The sequence below is a fragment of the Gallus gallus genome, chromosome 19 (genome assembly GCF_016699485.2).
Source record: "Gallus gallus isolate bGalGal1 chromosome 19, bGalGal1.mat.broiler.GRCg7b, whole genome shotgun sequence".
Lineage (NCBI taxonomy): Eukaryota > Metazoa > Chordata > Aves > Galliformes > Phasianidae > Gallus > Gallus gallus.
The window spans coordinates 9,124,695-9,146,866 of NC_052550.1; the positions used below are offsets into that span (position 1 = coordinate 9,124,695).

General features: G+C 56.1%; 1 protein-coding gene across 2 annotated transcripts; it reads right to left on the minus strand.

Moving 5' to 3' along the window:
* Positions 1-3,865: 3,865 nt before the first annotated feature.
* HNF1B (HNF1 homeobox B) lies at positions 3,866-21,774 on the minus strand. Of its 2 annotated transcripts, none has more exons than XM_003642414.6 (9): positions 21,419-21,774; positions 18,271-18,470; positions 16,889-17,075; positions 16,146-16,387; positions 10,366-10,529; positions 7,608-7,740; positions 7,312-7,503; positions 6,862-6,980; positions 3,866-5,215 (listed from the first exon to the last, which is right to left on the minus strand). In XM_003642414.6, the coding sequence occupies exons 1-9, from the start codon at positions 21,754-21,756 to the stop codon at positions 5,195-5,197; spliced, it is 1,596 nt and encodes a 531-aa protein (XP_003642462.1). In that variant the 5' UTR covers positions 21,757-21,774; the 3' UTR covers positions 3,866-5,194. The 2 variants fall into 2 exon arrangements, with proteins under 2 accessions (XP_003642462.1, XP_003642461.1); XM_003642413.6 differs by having other exon boundaries at positions 16,889-17,153.
* Between the last annotated feature and the right edge of the window lie 398 nt (positions 21,775-22,172).

The following is a 22,172-nucleotide window of genomic DNA, read 5'->3' on the forward strand; positions in this document are numbered from 1 at the left end:
CACTGAAGTCTGGGAGCCCCAGAACATCCAGGCAATGGTTGTTCCTCCTGTAACATTCATTACTTTAATTACAAGCTTTGAGATGAAAAATTGCATTAACAAGATCCTCCCCACAGCCCATATCTGCCTGATTTATAGCACTTTTTTTTTGGCCAACCTTTTGACTTCCCAGCAGAGGGATGAAAGCAGCTGTGCAGAAACCATGAGTGGGTGGGTAAAAGCACACCACTGTGTCCCCCCTTGGTGTCCAGCCCCACTTGCAGCTGCTGCTGTGTGCACAGTGAGTAAAGCAGTGCAGGAGAGACCCAAAGGAGCATCCTTCGTGCTGATCCCAGGCTGAAGCTCTTGCTTTTCTGCTGGGAGAGGTGGCTGATGGTTGTTGTGTGAGGACAAGGAAGAATGTGGAGGAATTTGTGTAACAAAGATCTATAAATCATCTGCAGTATCCATCACTCCCCAAGAGATGCTGTCAGCAGATTCAAGAGCAAGGAAATGGGAAATACTCTCTTCATCAATTGGCTGGGAAGTGCCTTTGTGGCCAGGCAAAGGAGCTCTGCACTGAAGTGGGACTTCGAGGGGAACAGAACTGGAGTTGCTCCCACCTGCTGGTGCAGAAAAGGAGAAATTGAAAATGTGAAATTGAAACAACCTGAATGAATGAATGCAAAGCAAAACTGCTCTTGTGAAAGCATCAGGTTTAGCTTTGCTTCCCTGGTGCTTCTCTATCAATTACTCAACACTAATTGCCAAGTCAGCACTGACAGCAGATGACCAGCGAAGGTTTTACAGGGTATGTGTGGGGTGCATGGGGTGCTCAGCCCTGAAGTGATTTGAGGGTTTATGCACTCCAACAGCCTCGTGTAGCAGGGCAATCCTATCTTAGGAGAGCTTGCTGGGATGGATCTTAGTTCCACAAAACTCAGCTCAAAGCTGCACCTGACCCCCAGAAGTGATCCCATGTCTATGTCATGCATGAGGCTGCTGCAGAATGGGAGCACAGGCAGCCTGAAGCTGCTGGCAGGGAGCTGGGCTGGGACCCCACGAGTCTGCTGGGCGTTTCCCCTCAACATTAGTTAGGGCCATGTCCCACAGGTGGGGCTGAGGTAAAAACCTGCACAATTGCAAAGCTGATGTGGTGAACAGATTTAGTTCATGCACAGTCAGATCAGTGATGTTCACCTATAGCTGTGGGATCCCCTCCCAAGGAAAGCCAGTATCTTTTTTTTTATTTGGTATGCTTTTTTAGGCAATGTGGGGTAGGACCGCATTCATCAATGACACTTCTGCATATCTGCTCCCCACATCCCACTATCCTACTAAATTATCATCACTAATATGCACATAACAGTCAATTAGCCTGGCTGAGCGCACTCGTGACCTCTGATCCCTGCTGTGTCCCTCAATCCATTAACAGGCCCTCGTCCTCCAGCTCCCAGTATGAATTGATGTCGCATCTATTCTCTTCTGGCAAAGGAACATGCTTCCTCATTCATCTGTCCATTTCCACTTTCTGTTCTTTTGTCCCCTCCTTCTGTTCCCTGTGTTGCTAACCTGGTCACAACTTCTTGACCCCATGTCCTTGTCCCTCCCGAGGGTGCTGTTATCCCAATCACTACCAAAAAACTTTTACTTTTTTTTCTCCCATCTTATTTAGCAAAAATGGTTTCCAGCAGTGTGAGAGCTTTGATCCCCTATTCAAGAAATCCTTGCAATGTTTTTTTAAAGGCTTTCTTTCTAAGGCAAATGAATTCTTCATAGAAGGGGAAATGGTGTGCTAGTTGGTCTCTGTTCATCTGAGGAAGACAAATGATCTCTTTTATTACTTGAAAAGCATAACAGTTGAGTGTGTGGATTTGTGATTTATCTGTAATTAAGAATTCATTTGAAGCAGCATATTAATTACAGAAAGGGGAATTAATTTTGCAGGATATACAAGGAAAATCAAAGTTCCTGGAATGAGAAGATAAAGCTGAGGTTTGTGATTTGTACAGCTCTGTATGAACACGAACACTGGGCTGGGACAGCTCTGCAGTGCCTGTCCAAGGTTTTTGACTTGTAATTTTGACCCCTGGGCTGAAAAATAACTGCCTGGGTCAGAACTCCACCCCAGCTCTGCTGAGCCCTTCACCACAGCACAACCTGTGTGTTGGGCAAGCTCCAGCCCAACCAAACCTGCCCACAGCCCCCAAAGGGTGGCCCATGTGCCATCCAGAGGGCAATGATGATGTTTTCTTCCCCGTGTCACACAGGAAGGAAGCACCCACAGAGCACAGCCCTGGTTTTCCTGCCCAGATTTTCAGCGTGTGCGGCCATCTGACCGGACTGGCAGAGCCGGTCTGGAAACACTGCATGTTTGAAGCTGGGCACTCTTGTGCAACTTGGTGTTACTACTACACGTGCAACAAGCAGCAGTTCTGATGCTGCTCAAATAGCTTGTCTGTATTCCAGTGTCCATCCAGAGACCATTTTGGTAATGCTGGAATCCAGGAGGTTTCCTTTGTACCTGCATCTACACTCTAAGTTAAATACACTGATATGGCTTTGCTCTGCCAAGAAACAGGTGCCAGTTGTTACGGATATACAGGCATCCCTTTAAAGCCTCAGTGACAGCCCATGGATCTTCATGTGCAGGAATTCCCCTGCAAAATGTCTTTGAACTGCAGAATTATCACTCAGCCTTGTAAAACTGTATTGGTCATAAATGGGCTTTGTCATGTTTCTGCCAGGTGTCCCTGCTGTATGACAACATCACCAGATACAAAATGCCCATTAGCAAAAGAAGCAAGCAGCCACGCTTTCTCCCTCCAGGCCCTCTGGTACCCAGAACTGACAGCACACAAGCAGCTTTTTGGCAACTTCATGCATTCACACCTCTTGGGTAAACACTTTCCCTTCTTAATTGTTAGTTCTGTTCATATTATCAATTTTGTCCTGCCTTCTTTATCACACACTCTTTACTCCACACTTGCTACCTTCTCTGTCCATGCCTTTGTTCAGATGTGTCCTGTGTCCATTTCCCCTGGGCTCAGTCCCTCCCCTGACCTCCCAGACCTTCTCCCACAGGGCCGCACCTCCCCAGGGTTTGCGCTCACCTTCTCTGTGTGGCATTCTGGACAGCAGTGCTGATACTGGGCCACTTCATAAGCAATGCTTTACACATAGATCTCACACCCCAAACCCTATACCTCTCACTCCATGTCAATCATAAAGAGGGTGCAGCAATCGTAGTCAAAACAGCACTGATACTACAGGTACTGTAGATTATGTAGTGCCTATTTCCCTCCTTCCTTCCCTTTGGGTTACCCATTCTTCTGTGGGACAAAGTCAGCCTGGCACTGGATGTGCACCAGCTGGGGAACATTCACCCCTCCGCCTTGATGAGCCACTCAGGGGGCAGAGCACCAGCTGGCAACAGCAAGAGAATCCAAATTGTTCCCACCCCGACCTGCTGGGAACTGAGCCCAGGCAATGTCTGAGAGCAGAATCTGAGCTGATTGAGAAGGCTGAGCTGTACTGAAAGGGCATTGCTGAGAAGGGAGGGGCAATGGATCTCTCTGCTTCAAGCATGCATCTTTTCTCCCAGTCTTTGCTAAGAGAGTGTGTTGCTTCTGAGTCTCTATGAAAGGGAGCAAGTAGTCTTCATGCCTCCCATCCTCTTCCAGTTTTTGTCGAGGGCAGTAAAAAATCACAGAAACTCCACAGGAGGGTTTTGATTGGGGTGTCCTGCTCTGGCCCTAAATGTGAACGCCAGATCAGTGCTCTGAAAGCACATTGAACAGATGAACCCCCCTGAGCACCACATCCCTGCTGCGCCCCAGCAGCACTCTTAGCTGCAGCAGGAGTCAGAGATCATGGCGGCAACAAGTCTGAAAAAATGGTTTTTAATTATGGTATACATTAAATTAAATGTAATTTGAATATCAGTCTCTGATTCATGATGACTTATTCCCCATAGGATTGCTCCTATCAGTCCTGGCAATGGTTATTGTACAAATACACCATAAAATAGCATTTCTTGCCCCAGAAAAAGCATCCAGTGTTCTTCTGAGCAGTGGCTGACTGTCCACATGCACCTCCGCTGCTCTTCGCCTCTTTAAAGCACTCTCAGCATTTGGCACACATGACAAAGTTTAAGAAAAATTTAAACAACCGAGGAGCATTAGATCCATTTCCAAAGGGATGTGGGTATGGAGGAGCTCATGTCCCATGGCAGGTGAGATGGTCCCTTTCACAGCTTTGGGAAGTCAGATTCAGGTAGATGCAGCAGGGCAAGGCTCTGACAGTGCACAGCACAGTGTCCCCAGTGGGTGCCAGGCTGGGACATGCATTGGCTGCAGAGTGGATCAACCCATGGCAGCCCTATTCTGCGTCCCCAGACACAGGATTGTCCCTGAGCTCCTCATGTCACCCAGTCCTGGGGCCAGCTGCTGGGGCTCAGCTCGGTGCCTGACCCTCTGCGGGGCAGGGAGTGATGCTGGTGTCTCTGCGTAGACACAGGGCTTTCTTCGTTAATTAACTCCATTAAGAGAAGAAAGAAAATACAAAACCAAAACCATGCAGAGCTCTGACCTTTACCAAAAAATAAAAAATAGGACTGAGGGAGAGAAGAAATGCAGGAACAATATATACAGATGGGGGAATTGCACTTAATTACAATAGTTTACATCAATTGGGCAAAATTTACTTCTTTTATATAAATCTCTATGTATAGGAGCAGGGATGGGTGAGGGTGGAGCAGACTGTACCTATATTTACAGTTCGACTGGCTCAGTTCAACAGCACGAGATTCCTCCTTCCAAAAGCCAAGTAACAGACCCGGGTCCCTCTCAGTCCATCAGGTGGAGGAGTATAACTTAAATACGATCCATCTTCTGCCACGTCCCAGTATAGCTTGTTCCTATTTCCTCGGGAGAGCCAAAGGCCTCTTGGAAGGCAAATACTTCGGAAAAAAACAGTCCTCAGGACACGGCTCGGAAATACTGCATGGAGGGGAGGAGAGGCGCGGTCCCACGGTGCGGGTTCGGTTTCGGGCTGGTCCCTGGCGTGGGGTTGCGAGGCTCCGGCCGCATGTCAGGGTAATGGGCTCCTCACTGCAACACTGAGCTTCGCTCCAGCTCGACGCGCAGGTCACCAGCGGGATGTTGTGGAAAATAAGTTCCCGTTGCTATGTGCAAAGGCAGCGAGGTGTGGAGCATCACCAGGCTTGCAGGGGACACTGGGGAGGGAGAGAACAGCACAGTGAGCGGAGGGCCGGGTGGGCTGGGGCTCCCCAGCTCATCTCCTCCTGCACCCCAAGCCCAAAGCTCTCTGCACCCCCAGAGGGAAAGCACTTTCTGAGCCAGATATTGCAACCCTACCAAAATGATCCTTTTTTTTTTTTTCTTTTTTTTTTTTAATAAAAAAGGGCCTATTGCAGGGCTGTTCCAAGGAGTTTGTGCTGGTCAGTTGGGCAGCAGTGGCTGTCCCCAGTGCTGCTGTCTCCTCCGAGATGGACGGGTTGGCCCCTGTGGCTCCATCAATGCTGCCACAGCTCCATCCCCTGGCCCTCCCAGGGTCCCCCGGTCACCTCTGGGGTGGGGGCTGGCAGCTGGGGGTGACCTTGTAGGCTGGAGCGCACAGCAAACATCGTTACACGGAGATAAGGAGACGCCAGGAGCCTCCCGTGACATGTCATTAGGGACGGGCCACAGCTATCAGGTGTTTGCTAACGTAATAAACATGGTGGCTCGGCCTCGAGCATTGTCAGAGGAATCGAGAGCTGCATGTCCCTTCCAGCCCCAACCAACAGCCACGTCTCTTCCTTCTCTGCTTTAATTAAAGCATGATGGGGGGAGGAAAGGGAGCGCTGCCCACCCCGGGCACTGCCATGTCAGGGCAGGCCGAGCGTGAGGCCTGCAGGCCGCAGCCCCGTGGCAGGGATGGCCGGCTGCTATTCCGACATGAGGGACATTTCCTGTGTGTGCTGGGCTCGTTTTGGCAAGCCGGCATCAAAGCCAGCCCGTGGCAGGAGAGCACAATTAATCAGGGGCAGTTCGGGCTGAGCGCACAGCAGATGGGCCGATAAAGCCGTGCGGAGGAAATGGCGCTCCTGAGGAGCGCGGCTGCGCCTGAACGCTTCCGCACTGCTGGGCACGGAGCAGAGGGAGCCCAAAGTGAGCTGAGTCGGACCGAGCCGAGGCGCTTTGCCTTCCCCCATGGTTCAGCTCCAGGGCCTCCACCATCCCCACCCCAGCCCCAGTCCCTTCCTTGCCCCCCAGCAACACAGTGCCAGGTACCCGTGCGGAAGTCCCACAGCAACCCCATGCCGTATTTACTCTGTGGTCATTGCAGACATTTTTTTTCCCCTCTGCTGTCTAAGGCTGGTAAGAGAGTTTATCTGGATACAAGTTCAAGGCTCTCTCATATTTATCTAGCAATCAATAAGGGCCGCATATTTCCCACAGTCCCCAGAGCTGGCATTTAGAAAGGGGCTATTGTCTGAGTAAGGCCTTGTGCACCTGATTCGAGCTGGGATATGTTTTACACCAACACGGGGCAGATAAAGGTTGGGGTCGAGGCCACCATGCCATCTGCAGAGCTGCCCCAACACTGCTCTCCAGCCATGAAGGGACCAGAGCAGCTCACCGCACGGTGCTTGGCCAAACCCCACCACCCAGCATCCAGCACGGCCACTCACTGCCCAGGTCCCCAGTGTGGTTGCCATCCACGAGCAGGCTTTTCAGAGCCCATGGAGGGGCTGGGGTTGGGTCTTTGGGGCTGGGTTTCCAGTGCTGGAGGGCTTGTCCCGAGCAGGACCCATGGGGCAAACACCCCAAATTACACCAGCACACCCCAGTCCTGCTGCCAGCGCCCAGCCGTTACCTGCTTGCTGGAAGACATGTTGGTGAGTGTGCTGATGCTGCTGGTGTCTGTCACCACCATTGCCGAGGGGAAGCGGGAGGTGTGGGAATACTGGGGGGGCTCCTGCTTGTGTGCATACACTGTAGAGAGAAAAACAATGTCACCCACAGCCTTTGTGCAGGAGCAAGGCAGGCAGACAGCGCACTACGCACTGGGCAGACAGGAATACCATTAAAGAAATGGAAGGAAACCACCGTGTGCCTCTGGCATGGCAGGGAAGCTTTTGCTTTTTCTGACCACTAGGGCCAGTGGTGGCCAAGGCAAGAGCAATAAGCAGTATGTGACAATAATAACCCACAAGGAAAAAAAATCCTTGCACAAAACCAGACAGAGAGCACCATGGGTGGCACAGCAGCAGAGCAGAAGTCACTTTCCCATAGGAGTGAATGTCCCAAGCACTCGGCCCCTTACTGTGCGAGTTCTGCAGCTGGGTGACGGTGGCCATGAAGGGCTGCTGGGCCATGTGGCTGGGCGACTGCTGCATGAGTGGCTGCTGGTGTGGGCTGTGCAGCTGCTGCGAGAACTGCACCGGCTGCAGGGCTGCCAAGCTGCCAGCCACGCTGTTGATGACAGGGACGCTCTGTGCCTGCGAGGTGTTCAGACCTGGGAGAAGGGAGAGAGCGTGGCAGGGTGTCAGCACTGGGGCTGAGATCTGCAGGTCGGGGTCCAGAGATTGGGGTCTAGATGTGCCCCCATTTCACACTTACTCTGTGCAATGGCCATGACTCCTGAGAGCGGCGTCATGATGAGGTTCTGGGACTGCTGCGGGTTGTGGTGGGACAGGCTGTGGATGTTGGTCAGGGTGCTCACTGGCGGCAGCCCACCACCCGACACAGAGATCTGCAGGGAGCAGAGCAGACAGGGGCCATCAGGCACACGACGCTGGCTCCCAGCCACACCATCACCAACAACTAGCGACAGAGGGAGCAGAAAAAGCTCCCCACGAAGTGACAAGCTGCACCCACACTGGCACCTTCCAGTGGAGCACCTCTGGGCTGCAGACCCTGGCGGGAAGCACTGAGTATCACGTTAATAAATAGCAAAGCTGCAGCAGTGTGAAGCCTTCCTGGAAGCAGCTGCCAGCGCTCCAGCAGAGCACAGCGCCGGGGACAGGACGTGTCCCACGCAGTCGCCATTTGCTCCCCAGGTCCACATTCCTGCTGCTGGGGACAACTGAGGACTCTCACACTTATTAACTTCCACCTGTCACAGATGTAGGGGAAAGTGAGAAATACAAACTTGGAAAAGCTTAAAAAAGAAGGCAAAGTAAATTTAAAAAAAAAAGACCTCAGAGTGATCTTAGTCATCACTTTTATGAAACAAATTCCAGCTGAGGGGCTGCACCACACGGGAGCAGTGCTGGTAGGGGCAGCTGCCCGTGGCCAAAGGCAGCTCAAGGTGTGCAACCATTGGACACACACGGAGGCACTGGAGGTGTGCTGGGACGGGCCTGGGAGTAGCAGGACTTCGGCAGCACCGGGTTATTTCTGCATTACTGACCTGCTGCACACCCACCTCACCCCTCTCTGATGCCTCCTGCACTGAGCAACCTCAATGCGGATTTTGAAGCCATCCTTTGGGCTCTGTGTGACACTTCTGGACACTTGGTCCTTGTTTATTTTGCCCATGTGAGCCTGAGATAGCCTCATCGCAATCGAAACAAAGGCATCAATAAATTCCAGAGCACAGGAGTGACTCATGTTTCCTTATCCAGTACTTTCCACTTTGAAAGTTTCTTCAAGGCCAGGCCACGCCACGGTGCATTGTGGTGCAGGCAGCTCACGGCAAGTGCATGCTGCTCACCTGTGGCATGGCACGTTTCGGGGAGAACTGGGCAAAAGCGCTGCACCCAAATGGGGTCAACCAGGGATAGCAGGACTGGGAAAGACCCCACCAAGCACTGAACAATCTGGGTCTACGGGAACAGCACAGCAGCACCACGGAGTATAAAACCATCTCTATAGTGCTCATCTTCCCCACAAAAAACCAATTGCCTTCAGATGCAGCAATTTCCTTGGCAGCTTTTGGTTTCATGTGGGGCATTAAAGGCACATGTTTACCTACTAGAAACCACAGCCTACAGCATATTTTCATTAAATAACTTGCAAGCACTAGCTAGCCTTGCTTGAAGATCAGAGATAAGCTGGCAGAGCTGCGTGCTGCCGGAGGAGCAGAGCAGCCCCAGACAGCGCTGTGCAACGGAGAGCTCAGCAGTGCTGCTGCAGCCTGCAGGTGCCTAAAGCACGCTGCATTAACCCTCTGCATCTCTGAGCAGCTCCCTGCCATGCACTGAAAACATCCCCTTCCTGGGGGCTCCTGCGCCCCTTAAAGGAACTGCAAAGGGTGCACTGAGATTGCTGTGCCGCTGAGCTCACGGCAGCGCTTTGTCCTCCCGTCCCCCACCCCACACCGTCTGTGCCTGCTGCTGCCTTCCTTCATGACTCATTTTATGACTTCAAGGCTCAGGGTTACAGGCTCAACACACCCAGAGGCAGAAATGGGTGCGTGCAGGGTGTGCAGCAAGGGAGAGTGCCAGGGGGTCTGGGGTTGCCCTGTGATGATTCCCCTGCTGATCACAGGATACTCAGCTATCCCGGAGCAGTGCCTGAGCTCAGAGGGCTGCAAGGAGACCCCACGAGTGAGAGGCAGGCAGAAGGGAAGGCAAAGCAGGGAAATGGAGGGTGAAAGCACTCAGGCTGTGGGAAGGAACATGCAACTTGCCCTGGTGTAGCTGCCAGGCTTGCGGGGACCTGCAGCTGATGGCCCTGAAGGATTGTCCTAAGAAAATGGAAGTGAAAACCCAAGCCAAGAGCCGTGCGTGACTTTCACTTTCAGCAGGAAAACCTCCTCCCGGAAGAGCTGCCGAGTGGCCAGACCAGCCACACGGTGATGCTGTGCCAGCTGCTTCGAGGAGTGCCATGCTCGCTTCCATCCCATCCCATCCCATCCCATCCCATCCCATCCCATCCTGTCCTCCTCGTGCCTCTCCTTCCTGCACATTTCTGCACTATGCTCAGCCAGGAGCAATTTGGGCACTGGAGCCGGCAAAGCCCAGCACAGGCACAGCACAGTGGGGGCACAGCTGGGAGCAAAGTGCTTCCCAGAGAAGCTCAGAACTCAGGAGGGCTTAAGGAAAAGCAATGAATGAGAGCTTTATCAATGCCCATGTCATCGGCAGGGGAAAGCAAACAGTGATCCACCCAGCGCGCATTCAATTCACAAGGCATGCAATCAATAAAAGCGGAGCGGGCTCTGTCAGGTTTATGGGCCGCACTTGGGGAACACGCCGGGGCTGTGGGGCCGCCTTTGAGGCGGGCGGTGGGGACAGGCGCGCGCCCGCACCCCCACAATGCCCCATTGTTCAGCATGGGCCGCGTGTGAAACCCGGGGAAAGCGTGTTTGCTTTGCCCGCTGGGCCCTCTTATCTTATCAGCGCCGCCGCCACAATAGGCCAGGTGTACTCACCATTTTACCGTCGGGAGAGAGCAAACCGTGGCCCGGGTCCAAGCCGGCTGGGGAGACCTGCTGCAGGACCGCCTGGCTGGTGGTGACCATGGCACCGCTGCCGTGGTGGCTGATGGCCCCGGAGGATGCCGCCTCGCTGCTCGCCCCCTGGCCGTACCGGACCCCTGCAGAACACCACGTGGTCAGTGGGCACGGGGAGATGGGCTGGCGGTTGGACTAGATGGTCTTAGAGGTCTTTTCCAACCTCAGTGATTCTGTGATTCCATGTTTCTATGAAAACCATGGTGGGAATGGACATGGCCAGCAGGCACCCTCTCGACTCGCTCTTGACACGTGTGTGATTGACACAGCAGGAGGACACGGTGATGGCAGGCACAACGGCCAAGCTCAACCACGCCACAGCCTGCCATCGCCCAGGAGAGAAATCTGGCTTTAGCATGGATCTTCAATACAAAAATATTTAATTTGGCTAAATAGCCCCGTGCCGATAACCATATGATCAGCCATGTGTCATGGAAAGGCATCTACAGATCACAAATAATTAACCGAGGGAAACCCACTGGAAACAAAAGCACCTTTTACAGGGCTGCCCCGGCGAGAAGCCATTTGTTATGGGCAGCCAGCACCGGGGTCACTGAACTCCCAGGGATCGAAGCGGTGGCCCAAGATCCCTCCTGGGAACGCAACCCACGGAAGCATCATCCATGTGCGGGGAACCCCCCAGAATGACCCGAGCTGAGGGCCTGGGGCTTCAGGGCTCCTTTCTCCAGGCACTGAGAGTCCCACTGGAGCTCCAAACCTGCACTGAGCCTTGGCCAGGAGGTGCCAGAGCTTCCCAAGCTCCAGTTCTGCAAGGATGCTCTGAGGGCCGCCATAAAACCTGAGTCCAGGAAGAAGAAGTAAGCCATGGCTTGGGTCTGGGAGCCCTGCTCCAAAGTGACTGAATCGGGTACCGCAGGCTCCCTGCTGCCTCCACCAAAAGCACAAAAAGTTGCTCTAATCGCCTCCAAATTTTCCAAACATCAGCTGGTCAAACATGTCCCGCAGATAGGAATCTCCCCGCGCTGTCTGGTTCCTGATCATTTCCCAGCAAACCCCTTTATCCCTGATAATACAAGAATGTCCTCTGGCAGGTGGATATTTGCCGGTACGAGTGGACGGCCGGGTAAACATTACTCAACCGGGGCACTGTCACCACATTCTTCCCTGCGGTCCCGGCCTCGTGCAAAGTGTGCTTCAGCCGCTGCCGGTCTGAGACGCTGCAGCACTATTCAAACAGTGGGAGTGGAGAGTAAAAAACAGCCCTTTCTTCTCACAGTGGTCTTAAAGACAGATGAGGAGCACAGGCAGGAGATTAAATGGCAGCTCCTGAGCCCATGAAGCAGTGACCGGATTGGCTATGAAGCTGGAAGTGGTTATGAAAAGCATGGGGCCGAATGAGACATTACTCTTAAGAACAGTCTGTAGTGTTTCAGTGGGAGGGACACCAATGTCTGCTAACCACCAGGGCAACCTTCGCTCTCTTTTGGATTCTGTGAAGCTTTCAGTAAGAAATACAAAACAGTCTGAAGTCCCAAATCACACTCTACCCAATTCAGCCACGATTCCCAGCATTACAAATTTGACTTTAAGAAGTAGATGTTAAAAGCTGATCTTCAAACTTTTCTCTGCGATCCTATGGCTGTTACTGTCTGAGAAAGATGACTTAAGGGCTGGGATGTCCAGGTACCCTTGGGGCCAAGGCGTGGGGTCCCCAGGCACAGCTGTGGGTGCGATCATAGAATCAGTCATACAGTGAGAGAATCATTGGAGTTGGAGGGGACCGGTTTATGTCAGTGGCACATGGGGCTGTGGCCACAGCCATTTGCTGGGCAGGGAAAGGGTTTGCCCATGTGCCCTGTGGGCCTTTGGGAAGCCACAACCATTTCACCTTGCTTTTTTTCCATTCCTGGAGCAGGATGTATATTATTATTTGCATGCCCTCACTGTTGGGACGGATTATGGCACATTATATTATTAACAGCAGGAGATCTATGCTGTTGCTACTGCAGCTTCTACCAGCGCTCCCACACGATGGAGGTGCCATCCCTCCCTGCTCCCCACCCCCACTGAGCTCCCGCCCACTCCCCATCAGAGCACCCACATGGGAGATGGAGAGCTGCGCCTACACTACTGGAGCAGCCTCCAGGCACAAGATGCCATCGCTGGCCCCATTTCCTTGCCTGTGCCAGCCGTGCCCCCAGGACCGGCCTCTCCCCATGGCCCGGCTCCCACTGCCCACCCTGGGCACAGCGGTTCCCTCGCAGGGGCTCTGCAGCTGCCCGAGCTCAGCTTTATGGCACGGCAGGGCAGGCGGCCATGCAGAGCCAGGCGTGATTGTTCTGCCGCCACTCTCTTGTGCTTCCACAGCGTGACGCAGCCCCAGCACGAGATTTATTCCTCCTTGGCCTCTCCCCATCCAGCCCAAGCAATGAGTCTGCCCGCCAAGCCTGCGCCCTTAAAGAGTTTGTTTCCAACTGGAGCTACAGCCATAGTATAAAAGTCTGTTTATGGGACGTGGCTATTGTTTGGTCCCTGAGCTGCACAGCCCGTGAAATGCTTTACTGCTTCCCTACGGCTCCAGACGAGCTGCAGGCTCCAGCTGCCATAGCCTTAACCCTGTGTCCCAGCCCTGCAGCCAGCACCCTGGGCTTCCCGGAGCTCATCTCGAGAGTGGTGCATCCCGTGCAGCATCCCATGCAGCATCCCAAGGCGCTGCCAGCTGCAGTGCTCACACCTGGCTGCACTGCTGCCCAGGGCCGATCTGGGGGCTGCCACTCAAATTGTCCCTAAAGTGTTAATCTTGCTATGTTACCGAGGTGCGGAGTTTATGTCCATTATAAAGCTGTTTATTGGGACTGGACCCTCCCATTCTGCTGCTGCCATAAAGTCCTAATTACCCCCCATAAAAGCAGGAAAAGCTCCTAACAGCACACTGTACCCACAGAGCCGCACAATGAGCGCAACAGTAAAATCTGACAACGGCTGGCACCGGGTCTGCAATCAGAACCTGCACAGCCCGAGCTATCAGAGAACAGCCTGCAGGATCCAGATAGAAAGCGCTGTACCTCTGGACCAGGGTGCTATTAGTAGGCTCTTCTTGAAGGAAAAAAAAGAAGAGTAAAGTCACCCAAATTGCCCTTTCAGTTTAGGGAGAATCTCGGGGCGTGGAGCTGAGTTTTTATATTTTTATGTGTGGCTGTAGAGATATCTAAAATACATATAAATAATGCAAGATGCTGTATGTTCCTACGGATGTGCATACATGTAGGGTCATGGTGTTCACAGTGCTGTCGGTCCAAGTGGGGCCGGGGCGTCGCGGGGCCCTTTGTATGCGGGTTGTGGGGGCGCGTCCCTAATCTCATCAGCACTGATTGTCCCCGGGGCTCTTGAAGATAAAAATGGCATAAGCCAGAGTCTGCCGCATGGCACCGAGGAACGAGATAAAGCCCCGAGTGACCTTCAAATCAAACAGGGAACCGAGATCTCTGATAATCCCCTATAGGAAGGGAAAAGTCCAGAGTCTGAGACACCTCCGAGATAGATAGGCTTGGAGTATTTACCTCCAAACAGTTAAAAACCCTGCACCGAGGGGCCGCCCGGGATGCTGGGTTTTACAGCTCTCCCGCTGCCCCCAGCCGTCAGCTTGCTCTCTCGCCCCATCCCGACCCAGGGGCGATGCCCGCTCCGAGCTGTACTCAGCTCCATCATTTCCTTCCCCGGGGGGATCGTGCAGGCAGCAGGGTGCGGGCAGTGTCCCAGCGCCATCATTAAGCTCTTAAAGGCATTGAGGGCTCCAGACACCGCCGCACGCGGTGCAAAGACAGTTCAAATCCCAGCACGGATGGGGTCAGCATCACTCAGTGGAGCTGGTGGCATTTTGGAGACTTGCAGCCCCAAAACGCCACTGCGTCTGATGGATCCCCCAGCGCAGGCTGAGCTCCATCCCAGCCCCTCACCCCTAAACCAGCCCTGAGCCCCATGCGCAGCCCTCACTGTGCCCATCTCCTGCTCCTTGGCAAGGCCAACGCACACAGAATTCCAGTGGCTGAGCCCTTCTGACCCCTCCGTGGCCATCACTCCTGCCCAGCTCAAAGCCCCCACGAATGGGCTGTCAGCAGCCCTATAGCCACGGCTGGCTCCTGCTGGCCGATGCTCCAACGGGAAAATAAAGGTTGGGGCTTAACAGCCCCGCAGCCCCGAGATAAATGCCCATGGTTCCAATAATTGCTGTCCCCTAATAGAAGAAAACAAAAGCTCTTGCGGGGTGCCTGCAAGTGCGCTGGAGAGACGGGGCCACATCAAAGGCAGCGGGGTTCGTTCAAAGCCCCAGCTTAATTGTCAATTAAGCATGCACGGGGGGGACAACGCCATGACAACGCGGGGCTGCATGCTGGTGCGGTATTGTAAAGCCCGGCGGCCAACACAGAAAACAGCTGATTTTGCTGACAATGTGCTTGTAGGGCACCTTGTAAGCAATCAGCCGGTGACAGGAGGGCAAACGTCCACCCCGTCCCCGCCATTGTGCGGGGCATTCCTGGGGCAGGGTCACATTCTGGTCACTGTGGGCCAGCCCCGTGAGGAGAGCTGCACCATGAGTCAGGCTGCCGGCCCCAGCGTCCCCAGTGCCCCCAGTGTCCCCAGTGCCCCCAGCGTCCCCACGCCATTGGGCGGTATGCTCTATGCCCATTGCCATCTCCATGCCCTCCCACCCCATCACCCCACCATGGGGTTTGTGGTGCCCAGGACAGCTCCATCCCCATCTCGAAGCCCTCCCCACAGTACTCCCTGGACATCCTCTATTAATTTCCCTTTGTAATGAGGCTGGGGCTTGCAATGAGCCAGGTAGAGGAATTTCTGGGAAGCAGCTGCTTTGTGTCTCTCTGTCCCAGTATTGGGGTGGCATCCCCAGGGGGGGACCGGGATGGTCAGGACACACTGCCCGCAGCCTGCGGCCCCGCGCTGACCCCTCACCGCCCGCCACAAAGTGCCCACTCTTGTTTGCTGGGGCTGGCGGCTTTGGAGTGCAGATTGCAGGTAGCAGCACAATGGGGATTGTTCTCCCAACAATGCCTCTTGCCCCATGCCGCCAGGCCCTCCCTGATTACCGTCCCAGCTCTGCTCTCAGCATTATCTCCTGCTCAAATCCCCCAGCAGTGCACACTGCAGGCAGAGCAGAGCCCAACCGTGGGGCTCAGCGCAGCCCTCTGCCCACAGCCACTCCTGTCACCAACTTCAGTTCCCCAGCACCACATCCCCCAGCCCTAACTCCCCACGTCAGGCAAAGCAACCATATCCACACCCCTGCCCAGCCCAGCCTGCACCAACAAACATGCCCAGCCCAGCAATCTGTCCTTGATGGGATGGAAATGCAGCCCCCGCCACGTGGCTGGCACTGTGGGGAGTGTCTGCACCTCTCTGCACCCATTGAGGCTGCGGAGGACCCATTGCTGAGAAGAGTCCCATCCTACAGCCACTGGGGAAACTGCAGCAAGGGCTGAGCCTTGTTGCTGTCCCTTAGCCGACGTGGGCAGCATGGACCATCTTTCCCCCGAGGCCACCACCATCATGGCCATGCACTGCCTCGAGTGCCTCTTTCTGCAGCATAAATGGTGCCAACACTGCCAACAGTATCAACAGAGTCAACAACTCAACAGCACAGGCCTTGAGCTCACAATCCCTTTCTTCATTAGAAACACGACCAGCACTGCCACTGCCCAGCATCACCGTTCCCATCTCACCTGGCATCTTGCTGGGCGGTGAGGCGCTGGGCTGGTTGTGGTGCGGGGAGCCGTGGGACAGCAGCAGGTTCATGCTGTGCGTGGGCTGGCCTGAGCTGTAGGCGTCCATGGCCAACTTCTGGCGGAAAGCTTCCTCCTTCCGCCGGTTGGCGAACCAGTTGTAGACACGCACCTCCGTCACCAGGTTGGAGCCAAGACCATGCGCCTTGGAGGGTGACACCCCTCGCTGCAGACACTCGGCCCTGTGCACGCAAAGGGACACGTTGGAGCAAGTGCGCTGATGGGGAGCACCCGACACAGGGTTTGGAGCGTTCAGCCCTTCTTGAACACCCACCTGCTCTTTCCAGCTACATTCATGCCGTAAAAGTCATCCCACCTCCCTCTGAGCTTGCTGTAACACCACGGCATCACTGCTGCATCCCCACTGCATCTCTGCCACATCTCCAGGTTATCTCTGCTTCACTCCTGCTGCATCTCCACTGCTTCTCAGCTGCGCCTTCATTGCACTCCCTCTCCATCTCCACCGTATCCCAGCTAGATCCCTGTCACATCTCTGCTGTATCCTCGCTGCATCCCTGCCACATCCCAAACACAGCACAGAGCTTGCTCTGCTCTGGATGCTGCCCAGAGCTAAGCCCAAAGCCAGCAGGTGGCTCAGCAAAACCATTCCAAAACCCGGGGCTGCGTGCCGCGAGCCCAGCATCTCATGCAGCTTCTGCAGGACAGCATGAGGCAGCCGTTACCTGTTGCACTCCTCCACCAGCGCCTCCCGCTCCTCCTTGCTGGGGTTCTTTTGGCGGTCGTAGGCTTGGTACAAGATTTGCTGGGAGGCCGGCCCCCACTTGAAGCGGTTGCGGCGCATCTTCTTGCTGGGGGTTTCGGCGCAGGCATCGTCGAGCTGGCCAGCCCCCTGGTTCTGCTGATTGAACTCTGGAAAGAGAAACAGCAGCTGATCCTGACTGCTTTTGTCTGTCCTATTTTCACACCCCTGGACTGTCTGGTTGAACTCTGAAAGAGAAAGGAGCAGACGTGACCCGGCCTGTAGCCGCCGCTCAGAGCTCAGAGTCACCGTCACACGCGGCGGCAGCCCCCGCCCCGGCCCCCGCCCCGGCCCCCTCCCACCCACGGCCCCGGTGGGCACCGCAGGCAGGTGGGCACAGGTGGTTGTTGGGTGGCACACGCAGCACATGCACGTGCATGGCCGGGCTCTGCTGGCGTGCGCCTGTTCCAGAAGGAATTTTGCACGTGAGGATGGGGTCACAGCCCCCAAAAGCAGCTCAGCGGGTAAGCAGTCCCCCACCCGTGCCCACCCCATGCCCAAAGGGGCTCCCAGAGGAGCCCGGCCCCACACCAGGGTGACCTTCCCGTGTCCGCCAGGCACCTGTCACCACGGCCATAAAGGGAGATTAATGGGAGTTTTTATTATTCTCCATTTTGCAGGGGAATTCTCCCTCTTTTTATAATGGCTTTTCCCCTTGTGACAACAGGAGAAGGCGCGGGGCACGGCTGGAGCAGCTCTGTTTGCTTTAACATCTCCAGGTGCACCTTCAAAGCAGCGGCACTCGGGGCTGAGCCCTTTTCTGCCTTTGGATTTTGCATCCTTTGGGGTTGGGGGCCGGGGGGGCTCAGCACAGCACCCGCCCCACACAAGCAATGCTCCAGGCCAGGCCGTAGGGCTTTACGCAGTGCAGCTCCCTGGGCATGCAGCAGCAGCACCGCTCCGGGTGCGCGGTCAGAGCCATCCACATTGTAAATAATTCGGGCTGCATGAGACCTTGCTGCAGATTTACGATCTTTTCCTTTCCTCTCTCTTTTCTTCCCTTTTTTTTTTTTTTTTTTTTGCAAGTAGTTGCAGAAAGTGAGCGTGTTCAGAAAGCGGAGAGGAAAAGGGGGCAGAGGTGGGAGGTGGATCTAATTGTGTGCGATCCTTAATTGCTTTCTCAGAGATTCAGCCGTTTTGGTGGGCTCGGGGCAGCTCGCACAGCACTGCTGCAGTCCAGAGGGGCTCTCACCCACTCTTCCCGCAGCCTCAACACTTGGACCCACAAAACCACTCTGGGGGGGCCCTGGCGCTCTGCTCCACCCACAGCCGTGCCCCCTCCCCATCCCGCTCCCCGGTACTTACGCCGCAGGATCTCCCGCTGCTTGCGGACGTACCACGTGTAGAGGGCGGCCCGCTTCTGTGTCTTCATGGGGGTGCCTTTGTTGAGGTGCTGCGAGAGGTGCGACTGGTTGAGGCCGGTGACGTCCACCACCTCGCGCTGCGGGATGTTGTGCTGCTGCATGTAGCCCTTGATCATCTTCGCCGCCCGCCATGGGTCCTCGCTGGGGGTGGAGGAAAACGAGAGTTAACTTTGCTCCGTGGTTGCTTTCTCCTACGATGGAACCCCACTGTTATTGATGGAGACCCACTATTCCTAATTAACATTTGATGGCAAAGATTCCTGTCCCGTGCGCCAACCCAAGCTGAGCCCTCGCCGTCATTTTGAGCCGGTCTTCCATATTTTTCAACACTCAAATTCAGCTCTATCAGAATCAATCCAGGTGCAAATTGGCTCTTCCTTAAATCCACGCTACTTCGGTGTCCATCTGTTGCCTGGCACCAGTTTGGGGAACCAACGAAACTGCAGCCAAAACCAAAACACGGCCCGCGTTCCCCAAAGGAGGCACAACGCAATGGTGGACGGAGCGGCCAACGCACCCACGGTGCACCCCAGCCCTGCGGCTCATCCCACAGCACCCACCGACGTGGGGCGAAAGGAAATGGTTCAGCGCTGAGAAATCGGTGTGGAACCTGAACCTGGTCACAGTCGTGCACTCAAATAATGAGATATGCTAACTCTGTGCTTGGAATAACCGTCCAAGCGCTTTTCCAATTCGTTCGTTATTTTGGATCCTTCATCCTGTCAAGGGGGAAAAACCCAACAAAAAGGTTTCTTATTTCTTGTCCCGAACACAGCAAGGAAACAAAGCTGCTTGGGCCCAAAGGAGTACCCACAGCCAGGGGTACCCACTGCGGGGATGGAGCCGTGCGCCCCGAGCCCGGGCAGGAGGAGCACACTGCTGCGGGAGCCGGGCCCCATCCTGCTCCCACCGTCTCCTGCTCACCAATTCCTGGGTCCCAACGAGTTGGTGGAACACAGCTTGTTCTGACAGCAGCCTGGCTAACACAAGGGCATCGCTTTGCCAGAGCCTCGAGCCAACGCTCCGGTGCACACCATGAAAATGCAAAATGAGTGACTTTGGGTTACAGATGTGATTTCAGAATTGAAATGGAATTTGGCAGCATTTGGGCTGGGGAAAAAAAAATCACTGTGGGAATGAGTAAAAAAATCCTCAAATTTCCCTTCACTTTATTAGTTTAAGAACTTTTAACTTCAGCATTTCCAACGCGCTCCGGAGCTGTGCTTTCCAAACAATAATTCAGCTCTGAATTTCTGAGCAACGATTTTCTTTACAAATCAACTTGACCGTATTCAGAAGGGTTAAACAGCCTGAAACCAAACCCAAACATTTTGTTTCATGTTAAACAAAATGTTTGGACTTGACCCAAAATGAAACGTTTGAGTGTTTGTTCGCCTCCTCTATTTTTTTTTTTTCTCTTTTTGGTGAACCTAAAAAGCCAGAGAGGAAAACATTTCCATTCAACAACTCGGCACAAACCCATTTTTTGGGTTCTGCCCCCGAAATAAAAACTTGATCAGTTGTCCAACCTCCATCGGGATGGATTTTACACGCAGGAAGAAATAAAGGAGCGATGACCCAGGTGTGCTGTGTGGCACTGCAAACCAGACCGCAGCCCTCACCCCGCGGCCCTTCTCCGCCCCGTGCGGCCGCTGGCACGGAGCTGAGCGCCGCGTTAGTGCGGCCGAGTGCGGGCAGCACTGCCCGGGGGGGGGGGGGGCAGAGCCCATCCCTGTCCCCCAGGCCCCCACCCGCTCGCCCTCTGGGTCAGCCTTGGAAACAGGTAAATACGTTCCACATCCTCCGAGAAAAATGCCAAGAATTTATACAGATGGATTATAAAGCCGGCTCCCTCCATCGGGGATCTATCTATCTATCTAATCTGCATCTCCCTGCGCACACAGCGGGCCACAGCGCGGGGCGGTGGGGTCAGAGCTCCCCCAGCACGGAACCCTTTGGGGCCCACGGGGCAGCCCGGCACAGGTCGGGGCCGCGCACCTCCAAGACCGTGGGGACAGCCCCGGAGCGGACCCGGGGGTCGCGGGGTGGGAGCAGAGGGGGCTCAGCCGCATGGAGGGGCTGAGATCGACGGCTCCCGACGCTCCTGCCCCGGCCTCCTCTCTCCAAGTACAAAGGGCTCTATTAGAGCAAACAGCAGCTCTTTGCAGAAGGCTCCTTAGGGACATGTGCCTGCTCTTGTTTGCACCGAAGGCAAACTTTGCACAGAAACACCTGTGGGAGAGCCGCGACGCGGGCAGAGCCCTCCCGCACCGCCGGGGACGCAGCGGCAGAGAGTGGGGCCGTGGGACAGCAGCAGCGCCCGGCGCGCGGGTGGCGGCCCGCAGCGGTGTCCCCTCCCGCACCCGCGCGTCCCATCCGAGCCCCCGCGCTGCCGCCGATGCCGCTGTCCCCGGGAGGCACAGACGGACACGAGCGGCGCTGGGGACACGCGGGGACCGTCCCTGCGTGCTCGGAGCAGAGCCCCGCTGCCGGCCCCGAGGCTGGGGGGAGTCGCCCCCGACGAGCGCAGGGCTGCTCCGCCGCGCCCCGACGGCCCGACCCGGTCCGGCCCGGCTCGGCCCGGCCCCGCACGGCACGGAGCGGACGGGCTCGGCCAGAGCGGGGCGCGGAGCCGAATCACCCGGGACGCGACGCGACGCGACGGGACGGGACCCGAGCGGCCGCGTTTGGGGGTTTCCTCGTTCCCCCTCCCCGCGTGGTTTACAACTCCGGCAATGAATAACCCGCCTCTCCGCTCGCCCTAATCGCGGCTCTTTGTGTATCTTTCTGTTGATGATTTATAGAAATAAATTAATAACACTCCGAGCTCCACGTGCTGCAGTTTATGTTTTATCTCCCGGCGCGGAGGGAGGACGGAGCCGAGCCCCGGGCGGCCGCAATCCCGGGCGCCCCCGGCCCCTCCACCGCGGCGGGCGGCGAACACCCGACGGGGCGGCGGCACTGCTCGGCACCGCGCTGCTCCCGGTGCGAGAGAGGGGGCGGCGGCAGCGCCCCGCCGGGACGGGCGCACCGGGAGCGAAGCCCGGAGGGGCGCGCGGGGCCGCGGGAGCGCAGCGCTCCGCCGGTACCTGATCATCCTGTCCACTTCTGCCCGCTGCTCCACGGCCTCCTCAGTGTTGAGCGCCTGCAGCTCGCGGAGAATCTGCGGCGTGTCGAAGTCGTCGCCGTCCTCCGAGCCCTCGTCGCCGGACAGCTTGCCCTTGCCGTGCCCGTTGGCCAGCGGCACGAAGCCGGGCTTGCCGTCGGGCGGCCCGCCGGGGGACAGCGGCAGGCTCTCCAGCTTGACGCCGAAGCCTGCGGCGGGCACCATGTCCTCCAGGGCGCGGATCAGCCCCTCCTTGGTGGCCCCGGAGCTGAGCAGGGCGCCCAGGAGCTCCCGCTGCAGGGCGCTCAGCTGGGACACCATGGTCCCGGGTCTCCCCGCGCTCGGCCCGGCCCGGCCCGCCTCCCTCCGGCACCTGCCGCTCCGCCCCGGCTGGCAGGCTGTGCGGGGCGCGGGCCGCCCTCTACCTAGCCATGACCGCCTCCATTAGGCATATTATACCTTATGCAAATCAGCTCCGGGAGGGCCTCTCCTCCGGGAGCGAACCCCGCGTCCCCTCCCGCCGCGGCCCGGCCCCCGCCCGGCCCTTATCGGCCCCGCTGGGACGGACTTTGCCCGCGGCCGCCGTGAGGCCCCGAGGAGCGGTGCGGAGCGCTCGGGGCAGCAACGGAGCGGGGTTCGGTTCGGCCCGGCGGAGCGCGGAGTGCCGTCGGGGGCCGCTCGGAGCGGCACAGCGCGGAGCCGGGCGCTGCCTCGGGGCTGAGCCCCGCGCTGAGAGC

What these genes read in the sequence shown, in the direction of transcription:
- HNF1B (XM_003642413.6), bottom strand. Translation starts at nt 21,756, where the DNA reads ATGGTGTCCCAGCTGAGCGCCCTGCAGCGGGAGCTCCTGGGCGCCCTG. An exon ending in GCAGCGGGAGATCCTGCGGC is followed by an intron (nt 17,154 to 18,270) that starts GTAAGTACCGGG and finishes TTTCTCTTTCAG; the next exon opens with AGTTCAACCAGACAGTCCAG. An exon ending in CTGGTGGAGGAGTGCAACAG is followed by an intron (nt 16,388 to 16,888) that starts GTAACGGCTGCC and finishes TTGCGTGCACAG; the next exon opens with GGCCGAGTGTCTGCAGCGAG.